The sequence below is a fragment of the Pseudophryne corroboree genome, chromosome 6 (genome assembly GCF_028390025.1).
Source record: "Pseudophryne corroboree isolate aPseCor3 chromosome 6, aPseCor3.hap2, whole genome shotgun sequence".
NCBI classification, from domain to species: Eukaryota; Metazoa; Chordata; class Amphibia; order Anura; family Myobatrachidae; genus Pseudophryne; species Pseudophryne corroboree.
This window is the reverse complement of record NC_086449.1, coordinates 3194857-3219936: the sequence shown is the minus strand read 5'-3', so window position 1 is coordinate 3219936 and position 25080 is coordinate 3194857. Positions and strand designations below refer to the sequence as shown.

Here is a 25080-nt window from a genome sequence, read left to right as displayed (position 1 = left end):
AAACCATTCACTCCCGCTGACATCGCTGGGCAGGGGGAAAATCTCTCAGTGTGTCTGCGCTGAGTGATTTTCTGCCCTGCGATATCGGTGATCATACGGGCTCAGCAAGATCACTCAGCACACAGAGCTGCACCAGTGATGTGTGCTGAGAGATCTGTCACTGCCCGTGTTTGCAATAGAGAAAACATGGGCGATGAATAGATCTTTCAAGCAAGTGGAGATGCGCATCACTATCGCTATAGTCCATACACACATAGCGATTTGTGCTGAATTTCTAAGTGACATAGTCAAATCACTTAGAAAAGCAGCCCAAATCGCTATGTGTGTGTGATCGTATGCAGTTCGTTCTGATGTACAGTATGGCCAGCTTTAGAGTCCAATTCCTAATTGTGTAGGTGTGAAAATCTCAGTGTGAGATACCTTTGAAGTAGATTCTTTGGGGGATAGAGATACAGCACAGTAACATGTATTCTGGGTGGGGGAAGGGCTGTTGTCCTGGAATATGAAATGAACAGTGAACTTTTAGCAATTCAGAGCCTCAGTTTATTAATGCAAAAATTTGAGTTATTTGTTACTCAGAACACAGAGGTGAATGAAGTCTAAAGTGACATTAAAGAATAAGTCAATTAAAACTTAATAGTGCTACAAAGTAACGGAACATATTATAAGACTTTGCAATGATAGAATAATTCCAAATAAAGAGTATACATATACTGTAAATTAGACGAAAATGAATGCAATCACCTGGATGCGTTGTACAATCCATACACAATTACAGTATACAGTGTTGCAGAGGTGACTACTTTTTTTTTTAAAAAACAATTTTCAAGATTGCATAACAAATGTAATACTAGGGTGAAGTACATGTTAGAGATAAAATATAACAATTTAATTTAAGCAGGTAGTCTAATTTTGATATTTCAAGCATTTGCAGAAAGGATGAGTACGATAGGTAAAGGGCCCTTTATGCAAATTCTATGCATTATTCGTTTGTGTACTGTCTTTTTTGATGTGTCGACATATGGCCTGTCGACCAATATTGGTCGAGCTAATGACTGTTGACCTTCTTATTGTCAACAATATGACCCATTCCAATTACATGCAGCTGGCTTGTCCATTTCTTTCTATAATCACTGGCAGCACAGAAAATAAATGGTCTACATAATTATTACAGGTCAGGGGGTCAGCAGTGTGGGAGTGCCAGAAGTGTCCTTGGTGCAGGGGTGCCAGCAGTGTTGATAGTGTGGGAGGTGTCTTCAGTGCAGGAGTGCTAGCAATAGGTGTGCTGGCAGGGCGGGGGTGTCAGCAGTGCGAAAGGTGTCCTCATTGCAGGAGTGCCGACATTGCGGGCAGTGTCCTCATTGCAGTAGTTCAGGAGTGCTGGCAGTGTGGTAGTGCCGGAAGTGTTCTCTGTGCAGGTGTGCTGGCAGTGTCAACAGTGCGGGAGGTGTCCTCATTGCAGGAGTTCAGGGGTGCCAGCAGTGTGGGAGTGCTGGAAGTGTCCTCGGTGCAGAAGTGCCGGCAGTGCGGGAGGTGTCCTCAGTCCATGAGTGCTAGCAATAGGTATGCCGGCAGGCCGGGGGTGTCGGCAGTGTGGGAGGTGTCCTCATTGCAGGAGTCCTGGCAGTGCGGACGGTGTCCTCATTGCAGGAGTTCAAGGGAGCCGGCAGTGTGGGAGTGCCAGAAGTGTCCTCGGTGCATGGGTGTCAGCAGTACAGGCAGTGCCGGTGGTGTCCTCAGTGCAGGGGTGCCGGCAGTCGGCAGTGCGGGAGTACTGGAGGTGTCCTTAGTGCAGGAGTTCAGGGGTGTCTGCAGTTTGGGAGTGCCAGAAGTGTCCTCGGTGCAGGGGTTCCAGCAGTGTTGGCAGTGTGGGCAGTGTCCTCAGTATAGGAGTTCAGGGGTGCTGGCAGTGTCAGCAGTGTGGAAGTGCCGGAAGTGTCCTCGGTGCAGGGGTGCCAGCAGTGCGGGAGGTGTCCTCAGTCTAGGAGTGCTGGCAGTATCCCCAGTGCAGGTGTACCGGCAGTTTCGGCAGTGCGGGAGGTGTCCTCATTGCAGGGGTGCCGGCAGTGTGGGGTTGCCGGAAGTGTCCTCGTTGCAGAAGTTCCGGCAGTGTGGGAGGTGTCCTCAGTCCATGAGTGCTAGCAATAGATGTGCCGGCAGGGCAGGGGTGTCGGCAGTGCAAAAGGTGTCCTCATTGCAGGAGTGCCGGCAGTGAGGGCGGTGTCCTCATTGCAGGAGTTCAGGGGTCCCGGCAGTGTGGGGGTGCCGGCAGTGTCCTCTGTGCAGGGGTGCCGGCAGTGCAGGAGGTCCTCAGTGCAGGAATGCTGGCAGTATACCCAGTGCAGGAGTGCCGGCAGTACGGAAAGTGCCGGTGGTGTCCTCAGTGCAAGGGTACCGGCAGTGTCGGCAGTGCGGGAGTACTGGAGGTGTCCTTAGTGCAGGAGTTCAGGGGTGTCGGCAGTGTGGGAGTGCCAGAAGTGTCCTCGGTGCGAGAGGTGTATTCAGTGCAGGAGTGCTGGCAGTATCCCCAGCGCAGGGGTGCCAGCAGTGTCAGCAGTCAGGGGTGCCGGCACTGCGGGAGTGCCGGAAGTGTCCTCGGTGCAAAGTGCCGGCAGTGTCGGCAGTGCAGGAGGTATCCTCAGCGCAGGAGTGCTGGCAGCATCCCCAGTGCAGGGGTGCCGGCAGTGTTGGCAGTGCTGGCGGTGTCCTCAGCGCAGGGGTGCCGGTGACTTACTTACCTGCTGCAACGTTTTCAGCCTGTTTGTCCTGGCTCTGATGTCAAACACCCGTCCTGGACACGCCTGCGTTTTCTCTCACCACGCCTGCGTTTTTCTTACCACTCCCCGAAAACGGCTGTAAACGGGGAGTTGATGCCCAGGAACCCCCTCCGCCTGTCAATCTTTGTGCGATCATTGCAGCAATCGCTTTTTTCGGTTCCAGCATCATTTCCCGGCGACAGCCGTGTATGCGCATAGCGGCCATTGCGCATGTGCAGTAGGGACCCGATTGCAGCTTTGCGAACGACGACATGCTGCGATTGGGTCGTAATGACCCCCTAAGTCCAGAACTACTTAGAAACTGCACAACATTTTTTACCATAACAGGCCTGCACAAGTGATCAAAGCCTTGCTATGAGAAAAAAAACAACCCCCATAGGCGGAGGTTAGTTGGTCGCACGGGCTGCAAAAAGCAGCTTCGTCGATCAACTCGTAATGAGGTCCTTTATTTGGAAATATTTTATCATTGCAAAATCTTATAATATGTTCTTTTACTCTATAGCACTAAGGTTTTTATTAACTTATTATTTAATTTCACTTTAGACTTCATTCACCTCTGTGCTTTGAGCAACATACTGTATAGTAAGCAGGGACATGCCCACCGCACTTCACTGATAGTAACATCCCCCAGCCAGGATAAAATCTGTACCCCCCAAGGAGTCTACTTCAAAGGCCTCTCACACTGAAATTTTCACACCTACACAATTAGCAATTAGACTTTAAAGCTGGCCATACTGATTACAGTGTCTATTTAACAGCAATGTTAGTGCAAAGCTATGTTACGTGATGCACTGGCCACCCAGTGGTGAAACTATGAATTGTCACGAATTGTCACGGCACAATATGACGGCACAAAAACACAAGGAATATATGTCATGCCAAATTTACTACCATGGCACTGTTTTCAGAAAGGTAATAGTGGACACATCTGTATACATTACCCTTTCCCATAGAACATTTCCTCCATCTATCCCTCTCAGGAAGCAACAGCAACTAACTCTCTAAGTCCTAGAAACTGCCTATATACTGTGTATTGGGGGAAGTACATGTCTGGGACTGAGTCTTCTGTTATTGGTCCAGGGGAGGGAAATTTCTCATTCATGATGTTATTGGTCAGTTCATATGCAAGCAATGTCCAGCTTGAAGATGACATCATAGGGATTAGCTATGCTGTCTTCCAGGGAGATTCTTTTGTTCGCTTTAGAATTGTGGCTTCATATTCCTATATTTAATCATAACTAATCGTTGCAATGTGCTACAATCTAACCACAGCTATCAAACCAACACCCTGATTATTTTGACACCAAGCATGGCATGTTTATCTTGTTCCGTTCCATTAATACATATATATGATGTTATACTCTATTATATAATTTAATACATTATAATGTCTGGTGCTTGACATGTTTAATTTATGTGTGGTATGAAATATGTGTTGAATATATCTTTGGGGCTTGTCTGTGTGAATGCTTATGCTACCACATATCACTGTGCACACTGCGTGTATGCAAACGCACAGCAACCCATCTGTTTGGAGTTTGTATTTGGTGTGTATGTAATATTTTTGACTTCGACACACGCAATAGTCAGAACACACAGATGTTGGGACGTCCTCTTTAGGACGACACACAGAAGTCAGGGCACGCAGTAGTTAGAGCACACATTATATCCTCTTTAGGCTAACACGCAGAAGTCGGGACACACATTATATCCTCTTTAGGCCGCCACGCTATAGTCAGGACATGCAAAAGTCAGGACACGCGTTATATCCCCTTTAGGCCGACCCGCAGAAGTTAGGACACGCGTTATAGCCTCTTTAGGCCGACATGCAGAAGTCAGGACACAAATTATATCCTCTTTAGGCCGCCACGCAATAGTCAAGACATGCAGAAGTCGGAACACGCATTATATCCTCTTTAGGCTGACACGCAATAGTCAGGACACGCAGAAGTCAGGACACGTGTTATATCCTCTTAAAACTGACACGCAATAGTCGGGACATGCAGAAGTCAGGATACATATTATCTCCTCTTTAGGCCGACACGCAGAAGTTAGGACACGCAGTAGTTAGGGCACACATTATATCCTCTTTAGGATAACACGCAGAAGTCATGATACATGTTATATTCTCTTTAGGCCGACACGCAGAAGTCATGATACATGTTATATCCTCTTTAGGCCGACACGCAGAAGTCATGATACATGTTATATCCTCTTTAGGCCGACACGCAGAAGTCATGATACATGTTTATATCCTCTTTAGGCCGACACGCAGAAGTCATGATACATGTTATCTCCTCTTTATGCCGACACGCAGAAGTTAGGACACGCAGTATTTAGGGCACACATTATATCCTCTTTAGGCCGACACATATTCCTCAGACCAAATTTTTTTATTTTCATAATAAAGTGAATTTCCCACTTATACTAATTTGTCTAATTACAGTTCTTATACATATGAATGATGTAATAATGTCCACTCAATTGATTATAAATACATTCTCTTACAGGTGTCCTTGATATATTTATACACATAAAATCTCTTTAGAATATTTATCTTTATACAGTTGTTAGTTTATAGAATATGAACATCGTTTTTATTGAATAGAACTAGAAGTCTTGTTCAGTTACTGACTTATAAAGTGAATCACTGACTCTGGTAGCAGACCATGCAGTGGAGACACAGGGGTCTATATAACATGACCCAATGGTAACTAGTGTAGAACATAATGAAGAACCGCCTCAGTTTACCATCCCGGTGCCCCTCCTGGATCCCTGGTGATGCGCTGGTAGCGCGGCCGGGATCAGGAGAAGCCCCTCCACATTGCCAGGCATAGCTAGCCACACCTCAGGATTGCTGCGTTACTGCCCCCACAGTAAGGTTTCCCTGGCTGCCCCATTGGTTAGCGGTCACCAGTGGTCCAGGCAGCGGCAGATTTGGAAACCGCTCTGAATAAGATGCAGCGTTACTCTTGAAGACAGATTTTGAGAACCACTGCTCTAGGATACTATATAGACATATGATATGTCCTGCGGTGGATTGCTTTAGCATTAACGGGCAAATGTATCAACATTATTTTTAATAAAATATTGTGAAAATAAGAATTTACTTACCGATAATTCTATTTCTCATAGTCCGTAGTGGATGCTGGGAACTCCGTAAGGACCATGGGGAATAGCGGCTCCGCAGGAGACTGGGCACAAAAAGTAAAAGCTTTAGACTAGCTGGTGTGCACTGGCTCCTCCCCCCATGACCCTCCTCCAAGCCTCAGTTAAGATACTGTGCCCGGACGAGCGTACATAATAAGGAAGGATCTTGAATCCCGGGTAAGACTCATACCAGCCACACCAATCACACCGTACAACTCGTGATCTGAACCCAGTTAACAGTATGATAACCGTAGGAGCCTCTGAAAAGATGGCTTCCAACAATAAACAACCCGATTTGTTTGCAACAATAACTATATACAAGTATTGCAGACAATCCGCACTTGGGATGGGCGCCCAGCATCCACTACGGACTATGAGAAATAGAATTATCGGTAAGTAAATTCTTATTTTCTCTGACGTCCTAGTGGATACTGGGAACTCCATAAGGACCATGGGGATTATACCAAAGCTCCCAAACGGGCGGGAGAGTGCGGATGACTCTGCAGCACCGAATGAGAGAACTCCAGGTCCTCCTCAGCCAGGGTATCAAATTTGTAGAATTTAGCAAACGTGTTTGCCCCTGACCAAGTAGCTGCTCGGCAAAGTTGTAAAGCCGAGACCCCTCGGGCAGCCGCCCAAGATGAGCCCACCTTCCTTGTGGAATGGGCTTTTACAGATTTTGGCTGTGGCAGGCCTGCCACAGAATGTGCAAGCTGAATTGTACTACAAATCCAACGAGCAATCGTCTGCTTAGAAGCAGGAGCACCCAGCTTGTTGGGTGCATACAGTATAAACAGCGAGTCAGATTTTCTGACTCCAGCCGTCCTGGAAACATATATTTTCAGGGCCCTGACTACGTCCAGCAACTTGGAGTCCTCCAAGTCCCTAGTAGCCACAGGTACCACAATAGGTTGATTCATGTGAAACGCTGAAACCACCTTAGGGAGAAACTGAGGACGAGTCCTCAATTCCGCCCTATCCGAATGAAATATCAGGTAAGGGCTTTTATAGGATAAAGCCGCCAATTCTGATACGCGCCTGGCTGAAGCCAGGGCCAACAGCATTACCACTTTCCATGTGAGATATTTCAAATCCACTGTGGCAAGTGGTTCAAACCAATGTGATTTTAGGAACCCTAAAACTACATTGAGATCCCAAGGTGCCACTGGAGGCACAAAAGGAGGCTGTATATGCAGTACCCCTTTGACAAACGTCTGAACTTCAGGCACTGAAGCCAGTTCTTTCTGGAAGAAGATCGACAGGGCCGAAATTTGAACCTTAATGGATCCTAATTTTAGGCCCATAGACAATCCTGCTTGCAGGAAATGTAGGAAACGACCCAGTTGAAATTCCTCCGTAGGGGCCTTCTTGGCCTCACACCACGCAACATATTTTCGCCAAATGCGATGATAATGTTTTGCAGTTACATCCTTCCTAGCCTTGATCAGGGTAGGGATGACTTCATCTGGAATGCCTTTTTCCTTCAGGATCCGGCGTTCAACCGCCATGCCGTCAAACGCAGCCGCGGTAAGTCTTGGAACAGACAAGGTCCCTGCTGGAGCAGGTCCTTCCTTAGAGGTAGAGGCCACGGGTCCTCCGTGAGCATCTCTTGCAGCTCCGGGTACCAAGTTCTTCTTGGCCAATCCGGAGCCACGAGTATCGTTCTTACTCCTCTCCTTCTTATGATTCTCAGTACTTTTGGTATGAGAGGAAGAGGAGGGAACACATATACCGACTGGAACACCCACGGAGTTACCAGAGCGTCCACCGCTATTGCCTGAGGGTCCCTTGACCTGGCGCAATATCTGTCCAGTTTCTTGTTGAGACGGGACGCCATCATGTCCACCTTTGGTTTTTCCCAACGGTTTACAATCACTTGGAAGACTTCTGGATGAAGTCCCCACTCCCCCGGGTGGAGGTCGTGTCTGCTGAGGAAGTCTGCTTCCCAGTTGTCCACTCCCGGAATGAACACTGCTGACAGTGCTATCACATGATTTTCCGCCCAGCGGAGAATCCTTGCAGCTTCTGCCATTGCCCTCCTGCTTCTTGTGCCGCCCTGTCTGTTTACGTGGGCGACAGCCGTGATGTTGTCCGACTGGATCAATACCGGTTGACCCTGAAGCAGAGGCCTTGCTTGACTTAGGGCATTGTAAATGGCCCTTAGCTCTAGGATATTTATGTGAAGAGACGTTTCCATGCTTGACCACAAGCCCTGGAAATTTCTTCCCTGTGTGACTGCTCCCCAGCCTCTCAGGCTGGCATCCGTGGTTACCAGCATCCAATCCTGAATGCCGAATCTGCGGCCCTCTAGAAGATGAGCCTTCTGTAACCACCACAGGAGAGATACCCTTGTCCTTGGAGATAGGGTTATCCGCTGATGCATCTGAAGATGTGATCCGGACCATTTGTCCAGCAGATCCCACTGAAAAGTTCTTGCATGGAATCTTCCGAATGGAATCGCTTCGTAAGAAGCCACCATTTTTCCCAGGACTCTCGTGCACTGATGCACTGACACTTGTCCTGGTTTTAGGAGGTTCCTGACTAGCTCGGATAACTCCCTGGCCTTCTCCTCCGGGAGAAACACCTTTTTCTGGACTGTGTCCAGAATCATCCCTAGGAACAGTAGACGTGTTGTTGGAATCAGCTGTGATTTTGGGATATTTAGAATCCACCCGTGCTGACGTAGCACTACCTGAGATAGTGCTACTCCGACCTCTAACTGTTCCCTGGACCTTGCCCTTATCAGGAGATCGTCCAAGTAAGGGATAATTAATACGCCTTTTCTTCGAAGAAGAATCATCATTTCGGCCATTACCTTGGTAAAGACCCGTGGTGCCGTGGACAATCCAAACGGCAGCGTCTGAAACTGATAATGACAGTTTTGTATCACAAACCTGAGGTACCCTTGGTGAGAAGGGTAGATTGGGACATGGAGATAAGCATCCTTGATGTCTAGAGATACCATATAGTCCCCTTCTTCCAGGTTCGCTATCACTGCTCTGAGTGACTCCATCTTGAATTTGAACCTTTTTATGTAAGTGTTCAAAGATTTTAGATTTAAAATTGGTCTCACCGAGCCGTCCGGCTTCGGTACCACAAACAGCGTGGAATAATACCCCTTTCCCTGTTGTAGGAGGGGTACCTTGATTATCACCTGCTGGGAATACAGCTTGTGAATAGCTTCCAATACTGCCTCCCTGTCGGAGGGAGACGTTGGTAGAGCAGACTTCAGGAACCGGCGAGGGGGAGACGTCTCGAATTCCAATTTGTACCCCTGTGATACTGCAGGATCCAGGGGTCCACTTGCGAGTGAGCCCAATGCGCGCTGAAATTCTTGAGACGGCCCCCCACCGTGCCCGAGTCTGCTTGCAGAGCCCCAGCGTCATGCTGAGGACTTGGCAGAAGCGGGGGAGGGCTTCTGCTCCTGGGAAGAGGCTGCATGGTGCAGTCTTTTTCCCCTTCCTCTGCCCCGGGGCAGGAACGAGCGGCCTTTTTCCCTCTTGCCCTTATAGGGACGAAAGGACTGGGTTTGAAAAGACGGTGTCTTTTTCTGCTGAGAGGTGACCTGGGGTAAAAAGGTGGATTTTCCAGCCGTTGCTGTGGCCACCAGGTCCGATAGACCGACCCCAAATAACTCCTCCCCTTTATACGGCAATACTTCCATATGTCGTTTGGAATCCGCATCACCTGACCACTGTCGCGTCCATAACGTTCTTCTGGCAGAAATGGACATCGCACTTACTCTAGATGCCAGGGTGCAAATATCCCTCTGTGCATCTCGCATATATAGTAATGCATCCTTTAAATGCTCTATAGTTAATAATATACTGTCCCTATCCAGGGTATCAATATTTTCAGTCAGGGAATCCGACCAAGCCACTCCAGCGCTGCACATCCAGGCTGAGGCGATCGCTGGTCGCAGTATAACACCGGTATGTGTGTATATACCTTTTAAGATATTTTCCAGCCTTCTATCAGCTGGTTCCTTGAGAGCGGCCGTATCTGCAAAGTGCTGACATTGTCACGTAATTCTTTAATTACTACCATCCAGTCAGGTGTCGACTCCCTAGGGGGTGACATCACTAACACAGGCAATTGCTCTGCTTCCACATCATTTTCCTCCTCATACATGTCGACACAATCGTACCGACACCCAGCACACACACAGGGAATGCTCTGATAGAGGACAGGACCCCACTAGCCCTTTGGGGAGACAGAGGGAGAGTTTGCCAGCACACACCAGAGCGCTATATATATATATATATATACAGGGATAACCTTATATAAGTGTTACTCCCTGTTATAGCTGCTGTATTTATATATTAGCTGCCAATAGTGCCCCCCTCTCTGTTTTACCCTGTTTCTGTAGTGCAGGACTGCAGGGGAGAGTCAGGGAGCCGTCCTTCCAGCGGAGCTGTGAAAGAAAATGGCGCTTGTGTGCTGAGGAGAAAGGCTCCGCCCCCTTCACGGCGGCCTTTTCTCCCGCTTTTTTCAGGAAACTGGCAGGGGATAAATGCATCCATATAGCCCAGGAGCTATATGTGATGCATTTTTTTTAGCCATATAAGGTTTTTATATCGTTTTTATTGCGTCTCAGGGCGCTCCCCCCCAGCGCCCTGCACCCTCAGTGACCGGAGTGTGAAGTGTGCTGAGAGCAATGGCGCACAGCTGCAGTGCTGTGCGCTACCTTATTTGAAGACAGGAACGTCTTCTGCCGCCGCTTTCTCCGGACCTCTTCGCTCTTCTGGCTCTGTAAGGGGGCCGGCGGCGCGGCTCCGGGACCCATCCAGGCTGAACCTGTGATCGTCCCTCTGGAGCTAATGTCCAGTAGCCAAGAAGCCCAATCCACTCTGCAGTCAGATGAGTTCGCTTCTTCTCCCCTTAGTCCCTCGATGCAGTGAGCCTGTTGCCAGCAGGACTCACTGAAAATAAAAAACCTATTTAAACTTTTACTTCTAAGCAGCTCAGGAGAGCCACCTAGCTTGCACCCTTCTCGTTCGGGCACAAAAATCTAACTGAGGCTTGGAGGAGGGTCATGGGGGGAGGAGCCAGTGCACACCAGCTAGTCTAAAGCTTTTACTTTTTGTGCCCAGTCTCCTGCGGTGCCGCTATTCCCCATGGTCCTTACGGAGTTCCCAGCATCCACTAGGACGTCAGAGAAAAACCTTTTTCACATTATTTTAGTTTCAACTAATATCCCTTTTATATCAAGATCCCAGATTGGACCCGGCGCTGGTAAACAATGTCCGATGCATGTCTCTCCTCTCTGCAGGGCAGAGACAGATGACATCATCTGCCAGTGCCCCAGAAGCTCCAATCACCATGTAGACGCATGACCCGGTCGCCTATCTTAGGTCACGTCCGTTTACACTGCTGCATGACCTGGGACCTATGCATGTTCAACCCTGATTGAAACCTGGGTTATACCGCCAGGGAACATCGACCCGAGTTTTTTTGGGGGGAGCCGTTTACACTGACAGCCAACTTGGGTCAACCTAGCAATAGAGCCACAGGTACCCTACAGCATCACAGACACAGAGATAGCGGCTGTCTCTTACCAGAAGGGTGTTACAGAGCACGGGTACCCTACAGCATCACAGACACAGAGATAGTGGCCGTCTCTTACCAGGAGATTGTTACAGCACAAAAGTACCCTACAGCATCACAGACACAGAGATAGTGGCCGTCTCTTACCAGGAGATTGTTACAGCACACAGGTACCCTACAGCATCACAGACACAGAGATAGCGGCTGTCTCTTACCAGAAGGGTGTTACAGAGCATGGGTACCCTACAGCATCACAGACACAGAGATAGCGGCTGTCTCTTACCAGAAGGGTGTTACAGAGCACGGGTACCCTACAGCATCACAGACACAGAGATAGTGGCCGTCTCTTACCAGGAGATTGTTACAGCACACAAGTACCCTACAGCATCACAGACACAGAGATAGTGGCCGTCTCTTACCAGGAGGGTGTTACAGCAGACGGGTACCCTACAGCATCACAGAGACAGCGGCCGTCTCTTACCAGGAGGGTGTTACAGCAGACGGGTACCCTACAGCATCACAGAGACAGCGGCCGTCTCTTACCAGGAGGGTGTTACAGCACACGGGTACCCTACAGCATCACAGAGACAGCGGCCGTCTCTTACCAGGAGGGTGTTACAGCAGACGGGTACCCTACAGCATCACAGAGACAGCGGCCGTCTCTTACAAGGAGGGTGTTACAGCAGACGGGTACCCTACAGCATCACAGAGACAGCGGCCGTCTCTTACCAGGAGGGTGTTACAGCACACAGGTACCCTACAGCATCACATACACAGAGATAGATGCCGTCTCTTACCAGGAGGGTGTTACAGCGCACGGTTACCCTACAGCATCACATACACAGAGATAGAGGCCGCCTCTTACCAGGAGGGTGTTACAGCACACGGGCACCCTACAGCATCACAGAGATAGAGGCCGCCTCTTACCAGGAGGGTGTTACAGCACACAGGTACCCTACAGCATCACATACACAGAGATAGAGGCCGCCTCTTACCAGGAGGGTGTTACAGCACACGGGTACCCTACAGCATCACAGAGATAGAGGCCGCCTCTTACCAGGAGGGTGTTACAGCGCACGGGTACCCTACAGCATCACATACACAGAGATAGAGGCCGCCTCTTACCAGGAGGGTGTTACAGCACACGGGTACCCTACAGCATCACAGAGACAGCGGCCGTCTCTTACCAGGAGGGTGTTACAGCACACGGGTACCCTACAGCATCACAGAGATAGTGGCCGCCTCTTACCAGGAGGGTGTTACAGCAGACGGGTACCCTACAGCATCACAGAGATAGCGGCCGTCTCTTACCAGGAAGGTGTTACAGCGCACGGGTACCCTACAGCGTCACAGAGATAGCGGCCGTCTTTTACCAGGAGGGTGTTACAGCAGACGGGTACCCTACAGCATCACAGAGACAGCGGCCGTCTCTTACCAGGAGTGTTACAGCACACTGGTACCCTACAGCATCACAGAGACAGCGGCCGTCTCTTACCAGGAGGGTGTTACAGCACACGGGTACCCTACAGCGTCACAGAGATAGCGGCTGTCTCTTACCAGGAGGGTGTTACAGCGCACGGGTACCCTACAGCATCACATACACAGAGATAGAGGCCGCCTCTTACCAGGAGGGTGTTACAGCACACGGGTACCCTACAGCATCACAGAGACAGCGGCCGTCTCTTACCAGGAGGGTGTTACAGCACACGGGTACCCTACAGCATCACAGAGATAGTGGCCGCCTCTTACCAGGAGGGTGTTACAGCACACGGGTACCCTACAGCGTCACAGAGATAGCGGCCGTCTCTTTCCAGGAGGGTGTTACAGCACACGGGTACCCTACAGCGTCACAGAGATAGCGGCTGTCTCTTACCAGAAGGGTGTTACAGAGCATGAGTACCATATAGCATCACAGACAGAGAGAGCAGTCGTCTCTTACCAGGAGTGTTACAGCACACGGGTACCCTACAGCATCACAGAGATAGCGGCTGTCTCTTTCCAGGAGGGTGTTACAGCGCACGGGTACCCTACAGCATCACAGACACAGAGATAGAGGCCGCCTCTTACCAGGAGGGTGTTACAGCACACGGGTAACCTACAGCATCACAGACACAGAGATAGAGGCCGCCTCTTACCAGGAGGGTGTTACAGCACACGGGTACCCTACAGCATCACAGAGACAGCGGCCGTCTCTTACCAGGAGGGTGTTACAGCAGACGGGTACCGTACAGCATCACAGAGACAGCGGCCGTCTCTTACAAGGAGGGTGTTACAGCAGACGGGTACCCTACAGCATCACAGAGACAGCGGCCGTCTCTTACCAGGAGGGTGTTACAGCACACAGGTACCCTACAGCATCACATACACAGAGATAGATGCCGTCTCTTACCAGGAGGGTGTTACAGCGCACGGTTACCCTACAGCATCACATACACAGAGATAGAGGCCACCTCTTACCAGGAGGGTGTTACAGCACACGGGCACCCTACAGCATCACAGAGACAGCGGCCGTCTCTTACCAGGAGGGTGTTACAGCACACGGGTACCCTACAGCATCACAGAGATAGTGGCCGCCTCTTACCAGGAGGGTGTTACAGCAGACGGGTACCCTACAGCATCACAGAGATAGCGGCCGTCTCTTACCAGGAAGGTGTTACAGCGCACGGGTACCCTACAGCATCACAGAGATAGCGGCCGTCTCTTACCAGGAAGGTGTTACAGCGCACGGGTACCCTACAGCATCACAGAGATAGTGGCCGCCTCTTACCAGGAGGGTGTTACAGCAGACGGGTACCCTACAGCATCACAGAGATAGCGGCCGTCTCTTACCAGGAGGGTGTTACAGCACACGGGCACCCTACAGCATCACAGAGATAGAGGCCGCCTCTTACCAGGAGGGTGTTACAGCACACAGGTACCCTACAGCATCACATACACAGAGATAGAGGCCGCCTCTTACCAGGAGGGTGTTACAGCACACGGGTACCCTACAGCATCACAGAGATAGAGGCCGCCTCTTACCAGGAGGGTGTTACAGCGCACGGGTACCCTACAGCATCACATACACAGAGATAGAGGCCGCCTCTTACCAGGAGGGTGTTACAGCACACGGGTACCCTACAGCATCACAGAGACAGCGGCCGTCTCTTACCAGGAGGGTGTTACAGCACACGGGTACCCTACAGCATCACAGAGATAGTGGCCGCCTCTTACCAGGAGGGTGTTACAGCAGACGGGTACCCTACAGCATCACAGAGATAGCGGCCGTCTCTTACCAGGAAGGTGTTACAGCGCACGGGTACCCTACAGCGTCACAGAGATAGCGGCCGTCTTTTACCAGGAGGGTGTTACAGCAGACGGGTACCCTACAGCATCACAGAGACAGCGGCCGTCTCTTACCAGGAGTGTTACAGCACACTGGTACCCTACAGCATCACAGAGACAGCGGGCGTCTCTTACCAGGAGGGTGTTACAGCACACGGGTACCCTACAGCGTCACAGAGATAGCGGCTGTCTCTTACCAGGAGGGTGTTACAGCGCACGGGTACCCTACAGCATCACATACACAGAGATAGAGGCCGCCTCTTACCAGGAGGGTGTTACAGCACACGGGTACCCTACAGCATCACAGAGATAGTGGCCGCCTCTTACCAGGAGGGTGTTACAGCACACGGGTACCCTACAGCGTCACAGAGATAGCGGCCGTCTCTTTCCAGGAGGGTGTTACAGCACACGGGTACCCTACAGCGTCACAGAGATAGCGGCTGTCTCTTACCAGAAGGGTGTTACAGCGCACGGGTACCCTACAGCATCACATACACAGAGATAGAGGCCGCCTCTTACCAGGAGGGTGTTACAGCACACGGGTACCCTACAGCGTCACAGAGATAGCGGCCGTCTCTTTCCAGGAGGGTGTTACAGCACACGGGTACCCTACAGCATCACAGAGACAGCGGCCGTCTCTTACCAGAAGGGTGTTACAGCACACGGGTACCCTACAGCGTCACAGAGATAGCGGCCGTCTCTTACCAGAAGGGTGTTACAGCAGACGGGTACCCTACAGCATCACAGAGATAGCGGCCGTCTCTTACCAGGAGGGTGTTACAGCACACGGGTACCCTACAGCATCACAGAGACAGCGGCCGTCTCTTACCAGGAGTGTTACAGCACACAGGTACCCTACAGCATCACAGAGATAGCAGCTGTCTCTTTCCAGGAGGGTGTTACAGCGCACGGGTACTCTACAGCATCACAGACACAGAGATAGAGGCCGCCTCTTACCAGGAGGGTGTTACAGCACACGGGTACCCTACAGCGTCACAGAGATAGCGGCTGTCTCTTACCAGGAGGGTGTTACAGCGCACGGGTACCCTACAGCATCACATACACAGAGATAGAGGCCGCCTCTTACCAGGAGGGTGTTACAGCACACGGGTACCCTACAGCATCACAGAGATAGCGGCTGTCTCTTTTCAGGAGGGTGTTACAACACACGGGTACCCTACAGCATCACAGAGATAGCGGCCGTCTCTTACCAGGAGTGTTACAGCACACGGGTACCCTACAGCATCACAGAGATAGCGGCTGTCTCTTTCCAGGAGGGTGTTACAGCACACGGGTACCCTACAGCATCACAGAGATAGCGGCTGTCTCTTACCAGGAGAGTGTTACAGCACATGGGTACCCTACAGCATCACAGAGATAGCGGCCGTCTCTTACCAGGAGAGTGTTACAGCACACGGGTACCCTACAGCATCACAGAGATAGCGGCCGTCTCTTACCAGGAGAGTGTTACAGCACACGGGTACCCTACAGCATCACAGAGATAGTGGCCGTCTCTTACCAGGAGGGTGTTACAGCGCACGGGTACCCTACAGCGTGAGAATGCTGATATTGATTACCTAATAACCTCCACCGTATGAGTAAGAGACTAATACGCAATTGGCGTATGATATACCGTAACGGTACGCACTTAGCGTAGCAGACACTTAGACGAGGGTGAGACGCACGAGCGGCACGTTCGCTCACGGCCTAATGCGTAAAGTCAAGCACGCTATAGGTTGCCGACTACCGTAATGATACGCTACCAGCGTAGCGGACGCTCGAGACCACGAGGAGATCACGAGCGGCGCAGACGCTCGCAAGATGACAATCAGTAAACCCTGTATGTAACGCACAGAAAAGATACTCTTATGCTGTAAACCTTGTACTAAAACACTGTAGCGATATAACGCTGTTCAACCTTATTAATAATACAGCTGTATGAGCGATCTAGACGCTCCTATTACTCCTTGTAATATAATGAACACACAATACCGTGCTAAGGATCCAACACCTTTACTAACAAGAATCTTAAGTTATATTGAAAAGAGAAACAGTTCACAAGTCATACGCTACAAACTAACATATAATTCTAACAGAGTATCTAGACAGTAATATACACAATAGAGAACGATCGCATTACAAATACATAGACTAAGTGTGAGTGGCTAACAATATACGGGTAACAAAGTGGCAACAGAGAAACATACCATATGGGGAACACTCGCAGGCGCAACCGGAATCCAGTCCTCCAATTATCAGCGATAACTGTTGAAGAGAGAGTACTGGCCGGTCTGGGGACGGTGACCCTTATATACACTGCACACAATACAGTACAATGGTCCCTATATTCTTATTGTTCATTGGACACAGGAATTCGTCTTCGCATTATAACAAAAGGTCATAGGTTGATTCATACAGGTGGGCTGTGTCTATTTCCAACTGTTCAGGTGGGTGGGAAACTGGGTTTCCCGCCGCATGGGTAATAAAGTGTAAATAATAGTAAATGTCCATAAACTTCTTATGTCCATAACTATTCGCACGAGCGATTAATCTGTTTCAAACCAACACCGGAATATTGCTAATTAAATACTCTTCCGATGGATACTAAACACCACTGTATAACCCCTGTCTGACCCTTCGTATCAAACAAAGGGGGATCTCTTTGTCTATGAACATGCTACATTAACTAAACTTTCAGATTCTATCAAAGGGACCATAATCTACAAAATACATTATATGGTTAAAATATGTTACGATTGAGTCGCACGCTAGGCGTACACAAACTCTACCGTAAATGCGCATACCGTGCGCCCGTGGGTGCACGCAACGGCGAGTATGCGCACGCACGGCAGGGCTCATGCACGTGCAGCAGGCACTCGCATGAGGTGCAAATATGGCAATGTGCATCATGATATTTTTCTGACTTTGACAAGCATCACAGAGACAGCGGCCGTCTCTTACCAGGAGGGTGTTACAGCAGACGGGTACCCTACAGCATCACATACACAGAGATAGCGGCCGTCTCTTACCAGGAGAGTGTTACAGCGCACGGGTACCCTACAGCGTCACAGAGATAGCGGCCGTCTCTTACCAGGAGAGTGTTACAGAGCATGAGTACCCTATAGCATCACAGACACAGAGAGAGCGGCCGACTCTTACCAGGAGTGTGTTACAGCACACGGGTACCCTACAACGTCACAGACACAGAGATAGTGGCCGCCTCTTACCAGGAGAGTGTTACAGCACACGGGTACCCTACAGCATCACATACACAGAGATAGCGGCCGTCTCTTACCAGGAGGGTGTTACAGCAGACGGGTACCCTACAGCATCACATACACAGAGATAGCGGCCGTCTCTTACCAGGAGGGTGTTACAGCACACGGGTACCCTACAACGTCACAGACACAGAGATAGTGGCCGCCTCTTACCAGGAGGGTGTTACAGCACACGGGTACCCTACAGCGTCACAGAGATAGCGGCCGTCTCTTACCAGGAGAGTGTTACAGAGCATGAGTACCCTATAGCATCACAGACACAGAGAGAGCGGCCGACTCTTACCAGGAGTGTGTTACAGCACACGGGTACCCTACAACGTCACAGAGATAGCGGCCGTCTCTTACCAGGAGAGTGTTACAGAGCATGAGTACCCTATAGCATCACAGACACAGAGAGAGCGGCCGACTCTTACCAGGAGTGTGTTACAGCACACGGGTACCCTACAACGTCACAGACACAGAGATAGTGGCCGCCTCTTACCAGGAGGGTGTTACAGCACACGGGTACCCTACAGCATCACATACACAGAGATAGCGGCCGTCTCTTACCAGGAGAGTGTTACAGCGCACGGGTACCCTACAGCGTCACAGAGATAGCGGCCGTCTCTTACCAGGAGAGTGTTACAGAGCATGAGTACCCTATAGCATCACAGACACAGAGAGAGCGGCCGACTCTTACCAGGAGTGTGTTACAGCACACGGGTACCCTACAACGTCACAGACACAGAGATAGTGGCCGCCTCTTACCAGGAGGGTGTTACAGCACACGGGTACCCTACAACGTCACAGACACAGAGATAGTGGCCGCCTCTTACCAGGAGGGTGTTACAGCAGACGGGTACCCTACAGCATCACATACACAGAGATAGCGGCCGTCTCTTACCAGGAGAGTGTTACAGCGCACGGGTACCCTACAGCGTCACAGAGATAGCGTCCGTCTCTTACCAGGAGAGTGTTACAGAGCATGAGTACCCTATAGCATCACAGACACAGAGAGAGCGGCCGACTCTTACCAGAAGGGTGTTACAGCACACGGGTACCCTACAGCATCACAGACACAGAGATAGTGGCCGCCAGAGCCGGATTAAGTCGCTGGGGGGCCCGGGGTACTTAAAACAGTGCGGCCCCTATTCAAGAGAGGAGGAGGAGGACCGGGGGGGTGGGGGGATGTCCAAAAAAAGGCATGGAGAAAACGGTGCAAAACACTGTCGAAAACTCCCGCTATTGGCTACCAGACGGGCGAATTAGTGCCGATTTTCCGACTGTTGGAAAACTCGGCCCTAATTGAATATCCCCCTATGCCTCAGACATGGGCACACTAGTCATGAGCATGGCTATATCTGTAGATATTGATATATGTACTGTATACACACACATAGTAAAACACACACATTAGAATACATATATACACACACACCCATAGAGAAAAAACACCCACACCTACAGCTAAACACACATAGCAAAACACATATATACACACAAACACACACAGATAGGAAAACACATACACACACTAAACACCAATAGCAAAACACATACACACACACCCATAGGAAAACAGATATACACATACACACCCATAGCAAAACAAACACACAAACAGCTAAACATACACACACAGCCAGCAAAACACACACACCCTTGTATTTACAGTACATGTGTTTTCTTTATCCACAACTTACTTTGCTGCACCTCCTGGCTCTGGCTCCTTGGTTCCGGCAATGCTCTTCACTGCAGGGGGTGAGTGCTGACGTCTCCAGTGCACACACTGCTGCCCTGTCAGTGACTCTCCCTCCTCCCTCCCGGCCCCCCCCTTCTCCCAGCATGCAGTCACAGACAGTGGACACAGAGCCAGCAGGAAACTGATAGCTGCTGCAGCAGCGCGGTGCCGAGTTGAAGGGTGATGAGATCACCCTTCTCACTCACTGGCGCCGTGTCCTGTGTGCAGACTACCTTCTTTGTCAGGGCCCACGGTGCAGCGGCAGGCAGCATGTAATGAGTCAGGCTGACTCATTACATTGCTGCCGGCTGTGGGACCCTTCATAGCGCTGGGCCTCTGTGCATTGCACTGGCTGCCCTGGCGCAAGTTCCGCCGCTGGTGGTGTGGCAGGGGGCCCTTTTGGGAAGGGGGGCCCGGGGGTACGTATCCCCGGGACCCCCCCCTTAATCCGGCTCTGGTGGCCGCCTCTTACCAGGAGGGTTAACCTAGCAATAGTGCCACATAATCTCCTAGCAGCAATGTACATAGCGTCCATTAATGTGTTTCCCATGGATATAATCTCAGAAACAGCTCAGCCTCGCCCTGTGTGCACAATGTGACCTCACTGGTATCTGAAACTAACACTTTCATTTCTCCCTCCTGCTGCCAGGGATGGCGTCTGCTGATCTGAGACAGGAGCTGGACTGTTCCATCTGCCTGAGTATTTATACTGATCCTGTAACCCTGAGATGTGGCCACAACTTCTGCCGGGGCTGTATTGCTGGTGCGCTGGATGCAGAGGAGGGGTCTAGAGCCTATACCTGTCCTGAGTGCAGAGAAGAGTTTCCAGAGCGTCCTGCACTGATACGGAACATAACGCTGTGTAACATAGTGGGGAGGTTCCTGTCTACTCGGCCAGATCAGGAGGAGACTGGGATCTTCTGCTCTTACTGTATTCACTCTCCTGTACCTGCTGCTAAATCCTGTCTGCTGTGTGAGGCTTCTCTGTGTGATAATCACCTGAGAGTACACAGCAAGTCACCAGAACACGTCTTATGTGATCCCACCACTGTCCTGGGGAACAGGAAATGCTCCGTCCATAAGAAGGTCCTGGAGTATTACTGTATTAAGGACTCTGTCTGTATCTGTGTGTCCTGCTGTCTGATCGGGGAACACAGAGGTCACCTGGTGGAGTCACTGGATGAGGCCTCTGAGTATAAGAAAAGGAAGCTGAGACATGTTCTGCAGGAACTGATAACAGAGAGAGAAGAGAATGAGAAAAGAGTGCAGAGTCTGCAGGAGCGCAGGAGGGAATATCAGGGTAAAGCAGCTGGTGTAACAGAGAGAGTCACTGCCCTGTTTAGAGACATCAGGAGACAGCTGGAAGACCTGGAGAAGAGAGTCCTGAGTGAGATCTCCAGGCAGGAACAACGCGTTTCACTCTCAGTCTCTGATCTGATCCAGCAGCTGGAAATAGAGAAGGACGAGCTGTCCGGGAAGATGCATCACATTGAGGAGCTGTGTAACATGTCTGATCCAGTGACTGTCTTACAGGAACCAGACACAGGTGACTTGTGTTTTACTGAGGACACAGAGAGACATGATACCCAGGTCCGTGGTGCAGGAGATCTGGATGTGGGTCTCATCTCAGGGACATTACACACATTATCTGATATAATAATAGGTATAAATAAAGGTATATATGTGCAGGAACCAGCAGACATATTACTGGATGTAATGACAGCTAATGATATTATACATATATCAGGTGACAGGAAGACAGTATCCTGGTCACATATTAATACAATAACACTGTTGGCATTTGGATGTCCTCAGGTAATAAGCACCAAGGGATTATCCTCAGGGCGACATTACTGGGAGGTGGATGTCAGTAAATCAGATAACTGGATGGTAGGTGTGTGTTACCCCAGTGTAGAAAGGAGAGGAGATCAGTCATACATTGTATGTAACACTAAATCCTGGAGACTACATAAATGGAATAATTTGTACTCCGTGATAGGAGAACATAAAGTGTTCCGGTTGCCCGGAATAATCCCCTGTGACAGAGTGAGGGTATATCTGGATTATGAGGCAGGACAGCTGTCATTTTATTCTCTGTGTGACCCCATCAGACACTTATACACAATCACTGCCACCTTCACTGAGCCCCTCCATGCTGTACTAAGTGTATGGGGAGGGTGTATAACTATATCTGGGAGTGATGATCACAAGAAATCTGCCTAGAGATTAATGACATCATAGAGGAGGGTCTGATTGATGAACATTTAGCCAATAGAATAATGCTATGGGAGGAGCCACATGGGAGCCCCTCCTGTCTTGTACCAGATGATTGGTGATTTATGTCTGTCAATCAATGTATACCATATGTCTGTAGACAGCTCCATGCTTGCTCCTATTGGCTGTGGTGTATGAAGGGGGTGTTGCCTCTGTAATGCTCCACCTACAGTGGGTTCCATAACTATTCCTTATATATTAAAAGATGGGTTGTACTACAGAGACCAGCATGCATTTCTGACCATCTTAACTGACTTTATATTTGTTAGAAAAATAAAATGTAATTACTATTATTCCACTATTACAAAAATACTCATTATACCAGAGTTTCCCAAAATCCGCCATTTCAGTCCAGGTTTTTTGTTGTTGTTTTTATTGAAGCAATGGTGGTAATTCTGAGTTGATCGCTAGCTGCATTTGTTCGCTGTGCAGCTATGAGGCTAAAAAACTGCACTTCTGCGCGTGCGTTGTACTATTGCAACGAACGATGTAGTTTCACACAAGGTTGGCGAAGCATTTCAGTCGCACTGCTGGCCGCAAAGTGATTGACATGAAGAGGGCGTTTCTGGGTGTCAACTGACCGTTTTCAGGGAGTGTTCAGAAAAATGCAGGCATGCCAGGAAAAACGCAGGCGTGGCTGGGCGTGTTTGTGACATCAAAACAGGAACTAAACAGTCTGAAGTGATCACAAGCGCTGAGCAGGTCTAGAGCTACTCTGAAACTACACAAAAAAACTTTGTAGCCGTTCTGTGAGACATTCGTTCGCACTTCTGCTAAACTAAAATACACTCCCAGTGGGCGGCGGTATAGCGTTTGCACGGCTGCTAAACTAAAATACACTCCCAGTGGGCGGCGGTATAGCATTTGCACGGCTGCTAAACTAAAATACACTCCCAGTGGGAGGCGGCATAGTGTTTGCACGGCTGCTAAAAACTGCTAGTGAGCAAGCAACTCGGAATGACCCCATGTGTCAAATATTTCCATTGTACAGAATAAAGAAACACTTAGCACAACTCATTATATGTGGACAATAAAGGTGTCGTTACATAAAACCTGTACCTCAGAGGTTTTTTTTTCATAGGGTACACAAGATCAAAGAACGACATGAGTATATTGGGGCAGATGTATTAACCTGGAGAAGGGACAAAGCAGTGATAAGCGCAAGGTGACAACGCACCAGCCAATCATTCCGGATTTGAAATATGACAGTTAGGAGCTGATTGGCTGGTGCGTTATCACCTTCCACATATCATTGCTTTATCACTTTTTTATCACTTCTCCAGTCTCTTAGTACATCTGTCCCATTGTTACATATTACATTTGTACCATTTACACAATACAGTAAAGTCTTATGTTAAACACAACAAAAAGATAAGGGAAAGAGGATAATCCGCTATGCGTCCTAGTCACATTGTGCTCCGTATACAGCCTCAGTCACACACAGTATACAGGTGTCATATATCACATTACTCAGCGCAGTCTCCTGGTGCGTCCTAGTCACATTGTGCCCTGTATACAGCCTCAGTCACACACAGTATATAGGTGTCATATATCACATTACTCAGTGCAGTCTCCTGGTGCGTCCTAATCACATTGTGCTCCGTATACAGCCTCAGTCACACACGGTATACAGGTGTCATATATCACATTACTCAGTGCAGTCTCCTGGTGCGTCCTACTCACACTGTGCTCTGTATACAGCCTCAGTCACACACAGTATACAGGTGTCATATATCACATTACTCAGCGCAGTTTCCTGGTGCGTCCTAGTCACATTGTGCTCCGTATACAGCCTCAGTCACACACAGTATACAGGTGTCATATATCACATTACTCAGCACAGTCTCCTGGTGCGTCCTAATCACATTGTGCTCCGTATACAGCCTCAGTCACACACAGTATACATGTGTCATATATCACATTACTCAGCGCAGTCTCCTGGTGCGTCCTAGTCACATTGTGCTCCGTATACAGCCTCAGTCACACACAGTATACAGGGGTCACATATCACATTACTCAGCGCAGTCTCCTGGTGCGTCCTAGTCACATTGTGCTCCGTATAAAGCCTCAGTCACACACAGTATACAGGTGTCATATATCACATTACTCAGCGCAGTCTCCTGGTGCGTCCTAATCACATTGTGCTCCGTATACAGCCTCAGTCACACACAGTATACATGTGTCATATATCACATTACTCAGCGCAGTCTCCTGGTGCGTCCTAGTCACATTGTGCTCCGTATACAGCCTCAGTCACACACAGTATACAGGTGTCATATATCACATTACTCAGCGCAGTCTCCTGGTGCGTCCTAGTCACATTGTGCTCCGTATACAGCCTCAGTCACACACAGTATACAGGTGTCATATATCACATAACTCAGCGCAGTCTCCTGGTGCATCCTAGTCACACTGTGCTCTGTATACAGCCTCAGTCACACACAGTATACAGGTGTCATATATCACATAACTCAGCGCAGTCTCCTGGTGCGTCCTTGTCTCATTGTGCTCCGTATACAGCCTCAGTCACACACAGTATACATGTGTCATATATCACATTACTCAGCGCAGTCTCCGGGTGCACCCTAGTCACATTGTGCTCCGTATAAAGCCTCAGTCACACACAGTATACAGGTGTCATATATCACATTACTCAGCGCAGTCTCCTGGTGCGTCCTAATCACATTGTGCTCCGTATACAGCCTCAGTCACACACAGTATACATGTGTCATATATCACATTACTCAGCGCAGTCTCCTGGTGCGTCCTAGTCACATTGTGCTCCGTATACAGCCTCAGTCACACACAGTATACAGGTGTCATATATCACATTACTCAGCACAGTCTCCTGGTGCGTCCTAATCACATTGTGCTCCGTATACAGCCTCAGTCACACACAGTATACATGTGTCATATATCACATTACTCAGCGCAGTCTCCTGGTGCGTCCTAGTCACATTGTGCTCCGTATACAGCCTCAGTCACACACAGTATACAGGGGTCACATATC

The 25080-nt window shown here is 49.5% G+C and overlaps 1 protein-coding gene across 1 annotated transcript; it reads left to right on the top strand.

Moving 5' to 3' along the window:
• The first annotated feature begins 20446 nt into the window (after positions 1-20446).
• Positions 20447-23083, top strand: LOC134934739 (E3 ubiquitin-protein ligase TRIM39-like). Its single transcript, XM_063930103.1, has one exon. It carries the CDS (start codon positions 20448-20450, stop codon positions 22017-22019), a length of 1572 nt encoding a protein of 523 aa, XP_063786173.1. The 5' UTR covers position 20447; the 3' UTR covers positions 22020-23083.
• Positions 23084-25080: the final 1997 nt, after the last annotated feature.

What these genes read in the sequence shown, in the direction of transcription:
- LOC134934739 (XM_063930103.1), top strand. Translation starts at nt 20,448, where the DNA reads ATGGCGTCTGCTGATCTGAGACAGGAGCTGGACTGTTCCATCTGCCTG.